This window comes from Gymnoscopelus braueri (assembly GCF_963280865.1).
Source record: "Gymnoscopelus braueri genome assembly, chromosome: 22".
Lineage (NCBI taxonomy): Eukaryota > Metazoa > Chordata > Actinopteri > Myctophiformes > Myctophidae > Gymnoscopelus > Gymnoscopelus braueri.
This window is the reverse complement of record NC_137624.1, coordinates 6,224,015-6,236,417: the sequence shown is the minus strand read 5'-3', so window position 1 is coordinate 6,236,417 and position 12,403 is coordinate 6,224,015. Positions and strand designations below refer to the sequence as shown.

The 12,403-nt window shown below is 38.1% G+C and overlaps 1 protein-coding gene across 1 annotated transcript; it reads left to right on the top strand.

Annotated features, from left to right (window-relative positions):
• Positions 1-628: 628 nt before the first annotated feature.
• LOC308078331 (galactose-specific lectin nattectin-like) lies at positions 629-5,121 on the top strand (the record flags this gene model as incomplete). Its single annotated transcript, XM_080419449.1, has 6 exons — positions 629-705; positions 818-932; positions 1,155-1,270; positions 1,475-1,609; positions 3,152-3,263; positions 5,045-5,121. The coding sequence occupies exons 2-6, from the start codon at positions 851-853 to the stop codon at positions 5,119-5,121; spliced, it is 522 nt and encodes a 173-aa protein (XP_080275575.1). The 5' UTR covers positions 629-705; positions 818-850.
• Between the last annotated feature and the right edge of the window lie 7,282 nt (positions 5,122-12,403).

The window sequence follows — 12,403 nt, the reverse complement described above, 5'->3', positions numbered from 1 at the left end:
GCAAGCTCATAACGCGTCGCGATGCGACGCGTTGTAAGCTTCACTGCTTTACACCAAACTGTTCTATTCAATGGGCACTGCTTATCAACACATGCAACCTACTTTGGGCATGTCATTATACTGTAGAAAAAAACATTTCATTTAAATAGATAAAAATATGTATATATATCTTTTCATAAAAAAATCTACAGGACTCATGAGCTTGTACGTAGATTGGCTATTTCATTATTCATCATATGACAAAGGTATGGACTTCAGTGGTTAAATGCTATCAAAATAAATTCCAAACTATATGGCCATCACATAATTTTTTTTATGAGTGTCAGACGATCTGAATTGGTTCAAATTGTCATGAAAATGTAAAACACATTCTACTAGAAACTTACTGCAGCGGTAATCAGATCCAGTCATGGAACCAAGGTTTATGTTTACAACATCATACTCTTTATTCACTGACTTAAAAGAACGCCAGCAAGATAATTACAGGTTTTGCATAAACTCTTGGCAGGTCAAATGTCTCATGCTTAGAGACACCAGGGATAATTTTGACATGTCCTGCTCATCTGCATTCCCTCTGTATTCTGATCATGTGAAAGCGTGTACAATTTCATACCCACATGAAGTGTATATAAGCAACAAGAGCTGCTGTTTCTGATATTCAACACTTCAACACAGGAAGAACCACAACACATCATTCTACTGAAGGTTTGACTCCACTCCACTCCTCTCCTCTCCTCTCCTCTCCTCTCCTCTCCTCTCCTCTCCTCTCCTCTGACTTTCAGAAGTATCTCTAACATGTCTGTTTCTTTTACTGAAGGAAATCATCTTCTTCGTCATCTTCATCATCATCATGAACATGAGGGTGCTGAGCGTGTCTCTACTTCTCGGTGCTGTGATGGCTCTGACTGCTGCTGCTGCTGCTCCTGCTGCAGGTGTGTGTGTGTGTGTGTGTGTGTGTGTGTGTGTGTGTGTGTGTGTGTGTGTGTGTGTGTGTGTGTGTGTGTGTGTGTGTGTGTGTGTGTGTGAGAGAGAGAGTGAGAGTGAGAGAGAGCTTAGTCATTGATGGTGTGTGGAAATGCATGTATGGACTAGGATTTCATTGTTTTTGTTGCTGCTTTCAAACAGTTGACTTCAAGTGTCCGTTGTCTTTTCAGGAGAGCATGTGGTCGTCAAGAGATGCCCTTGCCCATCTTGCCCAAGTGGATGGAATGAATTGTCTGGTCACTGTTACAAATTTGACAGAACTCTGAGTTCTTGGGCCCATGCAGAGGTAATTAGAATGAACAAACATATTATGAAATACACAAAACATTGTCTTTTACTCTATCTGTCAGTCTATGTAGGTATGTACAGTATGTATCTATGTATGTATCTATCGATCGATCGATCGATCTACGGTATCTATCTATCTATCGATCGATCGATCTTATTTGACTAATAGTCTTTTTTGTCTTCTGTTTATTCTGTTCTGTAGAAAGGGTGTTTGTTGCAGGGTGGAAACCTTGCATCCATACAGAGCAAAGCAGAGCTCACATTCATTCAAGACCTGATCCTTTCCACAACTGGTGCAACGACTCCCGCGTGGATTGGAGGCTACGATGCAACAGAGGTACAGTAACAATACACTGTTTGATGAAACTTCACCTCCTATTACACTAATACTATACCTGAATGTCAACATACACCTACTATACAACACAACATGGTGTCTATTGTCCTGACATTGTCAGAGGGAGACCTAATTAGTTATATTTACTCAGTTGCATTTTCTTAAAGTAATACTAGGTAACGTTTTCAACAAAACTAAAGTTAAATTGTATATCTTTTGCGAGTGGCAAAAGTTTCACAACACCCACTCCGTGAATTTCACCCCCGGAAGCCTTTTATTTATATATTTTCTATTGAACGTGTACGGGGGGGACTTTCCCGGGAAAATGACGTTCCTGGCCAACGTCATGACGTCGTGGCCGACGTCCTCAGGAACTACCGCAACGGTTTCCTGTTTGGCCAGGAACTACCGCGCTATTAATAAAAAGGAACCTCACGCTGATTTTAAGATAATGTAGGATTGGAAGATCGAAAAAGAACAGAAAAAGAAAGCATAGCTCATGGTAACTAATGCTCCACTGGCTAAGAGAAACGATCCGTAGATAGTATAAAACAATTAAAAGATCGCTTTTTGAAACGCTTCCGGCTTCCGGTGAAAACGAATGGAATTCTGGGTAATCGAGGACTAGGGAAATTGTATGCAGTGACGGTAGTGACCAGCAGAGGTTGCTAAAAATCGTTATTTGTGATTCTGCATTGTACAACTTTAAGTAATGTTTTGATGTATATTTCTGAAGGCTTTTAAATTTTAAATTTTATTTATACTTTTTTACAAATGTAATGGAGTAAAAGCAAACATTTCCATACGATTTGGTTACATTATGTTTGTTCCTTTCATTGTTACCCATGTTTTATTAAAATGCGTGTCCTATTTGCTTAAAGGTTGGGTAAGGGATATTTTTTGGTTAAAACAAAAAGCTTTATGTTAAAAGGTTAAAGCTCTATATTTTGATAGTAATCATTGCTATAGAGTGTTTGTTCTGTCACAGGAGTCAGAATAGCTATTTAACACTTATTGTAGCCAAAGAAAATTACTTGCCCTACCTTTAATTCATTCAGAGAGACAATTATGTTTACTTCTATTGGACAAACACTTTATATTTTACACAGTTCAATTACATTCTGATTATTTAAACAGTAACTCAGATCTTTTCACTAGACACTTTATTACAAGAGTAAGAAAGTGTCTACTCTAATTATTTTTTATATATGAAGACTACTTTTACTTCACTTAAGTCATTATTCTTTTGATAATAATAACGACTAGAAAGGTGCGTGATTGTTGTGCAAAACAAACCGATGAATGAATGGATTATACAGTAAGTAGTGGGCTCGCTCAAGCTCACTTTTTTACAATGTGGAAACCATGCACTGTGGAAGTTCTGATTGGATCTTTGCAGTAGCCTAGTGATGACTGGTGAGTCTTTATATTTACGGTCCATTCATGGATGTGTTAACGTTTCAGGCCGGTTGAGAACTCTAAAAGGTGACATGTTCTATTGTGTTGATTTATTATTATTATTATTATTATATTGTCATCTAGGAGGGTGTTTGGCTGTGGAGTGACGGTCGCCCAATGACCTTCACTGACTGGGGCAGTGGACAACCTACCAACTCTTTCGGAGGCCAGCACTGCATGGCTGTGAACCGGCATGGTAAGTCTCAACAATCTGAATTGAATAAAAGAATAAGATATAAAAAATTATAAAATAAAAAAATATATATACATATATATATATATGTATATATATATATATATATATATATATATATATATATATCAATCAATCAATCAATCAATCAAGGTTTATTTATATAGCACATTTCACATGACAGAATCAAACAAAGTGCTGTACAGGTAAAAAACACACAACAAAGAGCAAACAATGCAAAGTAAGCAGATGTAGCAAACAAAAATTAAGTGCAAATAAAAACAAATCAACCATTAGCACCAGTCGATGGAGAGGCAGGGATACATCAGATGGCACTATAAGCCAGGGAGAAAAAATGAGTCTTTAGTTGAGATTTAAAGGTAGCTAGCGACTGGGCCGCTTTGATATGCAGGGGCAGAATATTCCAGAGCCTGGGGGCAGCCACTGCAAAGGCCCGGTCACCCCTGTTTTTTTTCGTGGGTGTTGCCGGCACCTCCAGCAGTAGCTGGTCAGCCGACCTCAAGGCTCTGAGTGGAGAATGATTAGAAATTAGATCGGCAAGGGACGGGGGTGCCAACCCATTTCGAATTTTAAAAACGAACATTACAATTTTAAAATCTATTCGAAAACGGACAGGGAGCCAATGGAGCGAGGCTAAAACTGGAGTGATGTGGTCACGCTTCTTTGTCCCAGTGAGGAGACGGGCAGCAGCGTTTTGGACCAACTGCAGGCGCCTCAGCAATGATTGGTCAATGCCTATATATAAAGAATTGCAATAATCTAGTCTTGACGAAATAAAAGCATGGATGACCCTCTCGAAGTCATGTTGCGAGAGATAGGGCTTGATCTTGGCTAGGAGTCTGAGGTGAAAGAAGCTGGTTTTAACGACCGAGCTAACATGTTTATCTAATTTGAGTGCTGAATCTAGAGTGACACCAAGATTTTTTACAGAGGAGCGATTATAGGTGCTAAGGGGACCAAGGATGACGGGTGGAGGAATGGGAGAATCGGGGCCGAAAATTATGATTTCTGTCTTGCTGTCGTTTAAATTAAGAAAATTTGAACTCATCCAAGATTTGATGTCTGCTAGGCAGTCCTGTAGTAATTGTGATGGGTTATGATCTGGGTTATTATCTTTTGGCTTAAGGGGCAGATAAATTTGGATGTCGTCGGCGAAGCAATGAAAAGATATATTATGTTTGGCTATGATTTCACCTAGGGGAAGTATATATAATAAGAAGAGTATGGGGCCCAGGATTGAGCCTTGAGGGACTCCACAGGTCAGAGGGGCCATAGAGGATGAGAATTCCCCATGTTTGACGGAAAAACTCCTATTTGTTAAATAAGATTTAAACCACTGTAAGGCGGTGCCAGTAATGCCTACATTGTATTTGAGACGCGCTAATAAAATTTTGTGGTCTACCGTGTCAAAAGCGGCTGTCAAGTCAAGCAGAACCAGGACAGCTGGGCTGCCAGAGTCTACAGTTAAAAGAAGGTCATTAAAAACTCTTAAGAGTGCCGATTCTGTGCTGTGACCTGATCTAAAACCGGACTGAAATTTTTCATAGATGTCGTGGGTATTTAAAAACAGTTGCAGTTGAGCATAAACTGTCTTTTCCAGGACCTTGGACATGAAAGGCAGCTGGGAAATGGGTCTAAAATTTGATAAAACGGAGGGGTCAAGATTTTTCTTTTTTTAATTAAAGGCTGTACCACAGCATGTTTAAAGACTGCTGGGACACACCCTGTGTTGAGGCATGTGTTAATAATTGTTAAAATTGTAGGCCCGACTGAGCTAAAAACATTTTTTAGGAGGCGAGAGGGAATGCTGTCAGATGGGCAGTTTGTGGGCCGTAGGTGACTGACTATATCTGACAGTGCAGAGAGGGATATGGGATCGAATTTGTCGAAGGATGCATGACGTAGAGGAGGGGCAGGGACATGGAAGGCAGGTGTATGAGCAGACCTGAGGATATTGATTTTATCAATAAAAAATGTTAAAAAACTCTCACAGAGGATGGATGAAGGCACAAAGGAGGGTAAAGTGCGTGGGTTTACGAGGGTGTTAAAAACATTAAAAAGAACTTGGGGTTTGTGGCAATTATTAGAAACTATGGTGGAGATATAGTCCGTTTTTGCACGTTTGACGGCTATTTGGTAGTCAGAGAAGCGGTCCCGTAGGATCTCTAATGAGACGTGAAGTTTATCTTTTTGCCATTTTCTCTCGGCTTGCCTGCATAGGCGTCTAAGAGCGCGGGTTGAGTCGTTGAGCCATGGCTCAGAAAGTGCTTTAGTGCGTGAATTCCTGAGGGGGGCAACGGAGTTAAGAATATCAGTGCATGTGAGGTTGAACCTAGAAATTAGTGTCTCGGCACTGCAAGCACCACTGTCGTCAGGAGGGTGAGGTGCATTAAAAATAGCAGAGAATTGTGATGGAGTTGAGGGGTTAATCGCACGCGAGCGGTGTGTGGGGGCAATAGAAATAGGCTCTGAGCAGGGAATAGAAACAGTGAATGAAATGGGAATATGATCCGAGGTTGAGGATAAGGGGCACAGTACAATGGGGGAAACAGTGAGTCCATGGGACAGAACAAGGTCTAATATGTGACCCTTGTTGTGAGTCGGGACAGTGACTGACTGGGTGAGATTATAACAATCTAATAGATTTAGGAAGTCTTTGACTAGAGGTTTAGACTCGCAACAGACGTGGACGTTAAAGTCACCTGATATAAGTATATGGTCATAATGCATCATAGTTCCAGAGAGAAAGTCATTGAAATCGGTTATGAAGTCCTTGTTGTATTTGGGAGGGCGGTATATCACAGCACAAAAAACAGGGGATGACAATTTCAGTTCAAAGGACTGCAGTTCAAAGCTGGAGTAGCTAACTTCGGATTGAATCGGTAGACAGTTGTGACTAGCTTTGAACACTGAGGCTAGGCCACCACCAATGCCAGTGGTGCGTGGGGAGCTGAAGAAGGTGCAGTTAGGGGGAAGCAATTCGGAGAAGGATACACACTCTCCAGCCTGGGTCCAGGTTTCAGTTAAAAACATAAAATCCAAGTTGCGTGAAGTAAAAAGGTCATTTAAAATAAAGGTTTTATATTTGATTGATCGGGTGTTAAATAAGACTTGTTGAGGTTAACCTCAGGGCTAGGATGGGATAGGGCACGTCTCAGGGGCCTCAGGTGGGCATGGTCAACCCCACGATTGACATGCGGGGGCTTAAAGTGTCTATGGCTAATTAAAATGGGAATTAAGATGGGATTAAGAGAAGGAAATACAGGCACTGGGAGGCAAGGAGGCTTGTTTTGAACATTAAAATTAGTAGGTGCATTTATTGGTCCACGCTCAAAGAAAAAGGAGCTAGGGAGCAGGGTGGAACTAAAGTGCGTGGAAATGGCACCAGGGGGAAGTCATTTACTGCCGGACGTGTCCGTGTCGGAAGTTCATATATATTGACTATGAACTTGACTATGAACTATTACTATAGTAAGTCTCAACAATCTGAATTCAATAAAATAATAATAGTAAATAAATAAATATATATCATATTAAATATATATATATATATATATATATATATATATATATATATATATATATATATATATAATGTATTATGCAAAAAATATTATGAATTAATTAATTTATTATTTTTGTATACATGTTGAATAGCTCTATATTCTGATGGCTATCATTGCTTTAGAGCAGGGGTTCTCAAACTGTTTTATACCACGACCCCATATTATGAGGGAATGTTTTTGGCGACCCCATCAACCTTAAAGGAGGAGTTCACCCAAAAAATTACTTATTTTCTATCAATTACACACCCCATGAAGCCTTGATTTCATGGATTTATTTTTGTTTTTGTGGCATTCCTAAGACAATAATTTGATGACCGTGTGTATTTCCGGTAGGAGACACAAATAATCTACTTTGTCTCCTACCGGATACATTATTTGACCCCACAGATGTCACTATTTTTAATAATATTAACATTTTAACTAAAACAAGTATTTTTTTTAAGTGTGTTCTAATATTAGTCTATTATAGCTAGATAACATCATTATCCATTGTCTTCATTACGGGAAATGGAATGAGTGAATTTAAAAAAATGTATGATTGAAAACGAGATATATTGAAAGATACCTAACCCTAACCCAAAATAATATTTTAAAAGTGTTTATATGGATATGAATGCATAACAAGTCAGCTATGAGGTGGGAGTGGGAGAAAAAAAATACATTAAAATAATTATTTTTTGAGTATTTTGGGCTGAGTTAAATCACATGTAAAATTGCACAAAAGTGTATGCAGGTTTCTAAAACAATGCAAGGGTTAACCTTTCAACAAAACAATTTCATATCACTAATGATGTCTTTAACAACTCAATATAATACTTAATGTGTCTGTAAACAATTTTAATGCTCAACTTTATCTTTGCATTTATACAGGTGACCAACTTTGGGACGATGATAAGTGTGATCACAAACATGCCTCTGTCTGCAAAAAACAAGCTGGAGCCCAGTGAATAACATGGAGATTACACACATGCACGCACAAATACACACTATTACATATTATTGCATGTCTGTCTGTCTGTCTGTCTCTCTCTGTGTGTGTCTGTGTGTGTGTGTGTGTGTGTGTGCGTGCGTGCGTGCGTGCGTGCGTGCGTGCGTGCGTGCGTGCGCGTGTGACTCCTATATCTATAAATATACTCATGTCCAATATACTGCTTTGCTATCGCTGTAACACTACTGAAGGAATGAAGAGACAAGTGACATTAACAGGTGTTGTGGTGACATTAACAGTGACATCAGCTCTTGTGGTGATAATGAGAAGAACATGAATGGAACAGATGGTTTGATTTAAGCTGCTTATAACTTCAATGTCTTTACTTGCATCAATAAAAGAATAAAAAATAATTCAGAGTCATTCATAGTGAATCTACAATGTTGATGTCCTGTACATTTTTGTACTGGATTCTGCTAGAAGGTCTATTCCAGTGTTTTTAAAGTCAAGGACACCTTGCTTGGTATACACAGTGGTGGAAAAAGTACTCAAATGTTTTAATAAAGTAAAAGCATCAATACTGCAATGTAGAAGTACTCTGTTAGAAGTAAAAGTCCGGAATTTAAAATGTACTTGAGTAAAAGTACAAAAGTATTGGTATCAAAAGGTACTTAAAGTACCAAAAGTACTAAAAAGTACTAAAATGTTTGAAAATAGCCGATCTACAAGATGCGACGCGTTGTGAGCTTGTAGATCTGCTATTTTCAAATAGCCTATGTATAAAATAGGGATAAAGTGGTTAATGTACGTTTTATAATGTCATGATTTATATCTGAAAAGTAACTCGTAACTAAAGTTTTCAAATAATTGTAGTGGAGTAAAAGTACAATATTTGCCTCTGAGATGTAGTGGAGTAGAAGTAAAAGTATAGACAATTGGACATACTCCAGTACTCCAAGTAAAAGTACCTAAAAAAAAAGTACAGTACTTGAGTAAATGTACTTAGTTACTTTACACCACTGGGTATACATTAGGCCACAGACCCCCATAACTTTGAGACTGTACATATGGAACTAAATGGACCCTCCTCCATGTCTCAAGGTGCATTCCCATCAAAATATAAAATATCTTTGTAGTCGCTTAATCACTCCACTTTAGTCACGCTGGTCAGCGTTGGAGGGGGAAGTGAATGTCACCTCAGTTGGGATTTTACATCACCATTATAACAAGGCTGCTATGCGACGTAGCACCAAGTGACTTTGTTGCATTGACTGTATGTAATTGTGCCGCTCGAACAAATCTTTCTGTGGGAACGCGCCTTCAGAGTTACACAGTGGTGGAAAGTACATTTACTTAAGTACTGTACTTAACTACAATTTTGAGGTAATTGTACTTTACTTGAGTATTTCCAATTGTCTATACTTTTACTTCTACTCCACTACATCTCAGAGGCAAATATTGTACTTTTACTCCACTACATTTATTTGAAAACTTTAGTTACTAGTTACTTTTCAGGTATAAATTATAAAACATACATTAACCACTTCAGCCCTATATATTTTTATACAAGCTCACAACGCGTTGCATCGCGACGCATTGTGAGCTAGTAGATCTGCTATTTTCAAATATCTATATCTATCTAATACCTTGCTAAACTAATAGCCTAAGTCATTTTTTGAGGAAAATTATATTTTTGCCTAAGTCAGCTCCTCATGACACTGGCCACCTCTGGTAAAGATCGTCTACCTCCTAATTGAAAAGGATCATGCTTCATGCTGTTCCCTCCCTATTTAGTATAATGGCCTAACTCCCTAGTGTGACTTAGGCCTAAATAGGCTTTTTTTGGGCCTAAGTCACATGGTTTTGTGAATTATTTACTGATTTAGGCCATTTAAATTTTCTTTTTTGGCCTAAGTCAGATTTAATCCTATTTAAACCTATTTAAATCTCTTATGTTACATAACTGACAGACAGTGTCATTTTTATTTTAATAGTCATAATTTGTTATAAACATTTTAGGTGAAATGATTAAGAAATACCATATAGTTTTGTTTTGGATCAGTTTTTTATTTTTCCTGATTTAAAAAAAAAAAAAACATGACATAGGCCATTAGTTTAGCAAGGCAACGATATTTAGTACTTTTACTTTTGATACTTTAAGTTTTGATGACAATACTTTTGTACTTTTACTCAAGTAAATGTTGAATTCTGGACTTTTACTTGTAACAGAGTATTTTTATATTGCAGTATTGGTACTTTTATTTAAGTAAAGAATTTGAGTACTTTTTCCACCACTGCCTACTGTGGGAGTGTGCAAAGTTTCACAGCAATCGGGAGCTGTGTTCGTGATTTGTGGCATTTTGTGCAAAACGAGCTAGATGACAGGCAAGCGCCATAGATGAAAGGGAAGCACCATAGATGAAAGGGAAGCACCATAGGAAGTACCATAGATGACAGGGAAGCACCATAGGAAGCACCACAGAAGACAGGGAAGCACCATAGGAAGCACCATAGATGACATAGATGAGCACTATGATTTGAACAAAATTGGGTGGAAGTTCTTCCTTCGCCTACTGGGAGTGTGCGTTCAAAGTTTCTCACCCATCGGTCCAGCGGTGCTTTGGACCGATGGGTGCAAAATGGGACCCATTTCGTGTAAAATGGGATCCTCCTGCAAAGTTTGAAAAGCAATCATAGCCAATTGGAATGGAATATGAGAAATCGTACAGATACTTGATCACATACGAGTTGCGTAATGATCCAAATAATCCAAGGGAAAAACTATTTTGATTATATGACCTACGGTTCAAGAGTTAGTATGGTGGTGAGTCTGGTGACTATGGTGCTTGGACTTCTGTACATTTATATCAATGCATAATGTCTCTGTGATAATAACTATAATATGACAATGGAAATAGCACTCAATGCCTTCAGTATTTTATTTGTCATAAACAAACAGTTTCCATTGTTGTTTTTTGCATACAGCTCAGCTCATGGGTATATTATATAATATTAGTATAATAATCCTATTTAACTACTGAACCACCTCTTTATTCCCAATCAAACTGTTTAGATTAATTACCATGAACATGTAATTTCAACGTTATCAGCTGAAGTCAAACACCCAGCAAACCAATCGTGTTTTTTCTATACATTCTTATGGAGAAAAAAAAATCTGCAAAGGGCTAAAAATGTATTTCACGCAAAAGTAACTTAACTGTTTCACTGCTATGCTAGCCTATCCACATTCTACCAGGCATACTAATAATTTAGAAGTTCACTATGGTTGAAACAGTACATCCCATGGTACAAATAAAATAGCTATTTTTGATAGTACTCTGTGACATAAAATACTGTAAGAAATACCATGGTTTGAGCACTAAAGTACTGCCAGAAATACCATGGTATACGAGTACTAAAGTACAGTAAAAAAATGCCATGGTACGAGTAGTAAAGTACAGTCAAAAATACTATGGTACTGTGTGTGGTACTGTGGTCAAAATTTGTGTGTCAATTTGTAACAGGTGCCCCCACATCAACATTAACCACTTGAACTCCAAGTGGTTTCTGGGGAGGAACGATCTACAAACTCACAAAGCGCAGCGGTGCGACATGTTGTGAGTTTGTAGATCGGCTATTTCTGGCAAAGAGATTCGGTGTTGAAGGAAACAACAGCAGACCAAGTACAGTCGTCTATCAGATCTGTTTCACATAGAATGGAGGGTTAATAAGTAAGAAAATGGAGTGGCTCCTGGAATAACAATAAGTAAACAAAGAGGATGGTTCTTGTATGCCGCAGCAGGTTTCCATCTTTCATTCTGTGTGGTTTGTTTGCCAAGTGTCGTTCAGTGGTTCCCAACCTTTTTTTCTCTGAACCCCCCCCCCCCCCCCTTCTTACATTTTGTTGAAAGCCCAAAAAAGTTTTTCCGGGTTGATAAAGCCGGCAGCGAGGGATTGGAGCAGTATTATTCATTAACCTTTATTTCTGGAAGATAGGAACCCTTGTGATATTGTTATTGACTATTATAAATATATTACTTTGATCTAAGTATCCACAGGTTGACAAACTAGACATAGCTAATATTCTGGACACGATTGTATACTGTGTGTGTAAATATCCATAGACATTGTGTTTACAAACGAAACATTCTGATATGGTCCATTTGCTTCTTAAATGACAGACAGGAAAAAATTGCCGATCTACACTATTTCTGGAACTGTTTTGAAAGATTGTCAATTTTTTACAATAATAATGACATGCCAGGTTGAAACTGGTATAATTTTTGACTACCTTCTAACCAGTGGTGCAAAGTAACTAAGTACATTTACTCAAGTACTGTACTTAAGTACAATTTTGAGGTACTTTCACTTTACTGGAGTATTTCCAATTGTCTATACTTGTACTTCTACTCCACTACATCTCGGAGGCAAATATTGTACTTTTACTCCACTACAATTATTTGAAAACTTTAGTTACTAGTTACTTTGCAGATATAAATTATTACATTATAAAACATACGTTAACCTCTGTAGCCCTATGTTATACCTAGGCTATTTGAAAATAGTCGATCTACAAGCTCACAACGCGTCGAGATGCGACGCGTTGTGAGCTTGTAGATCTGCTATTT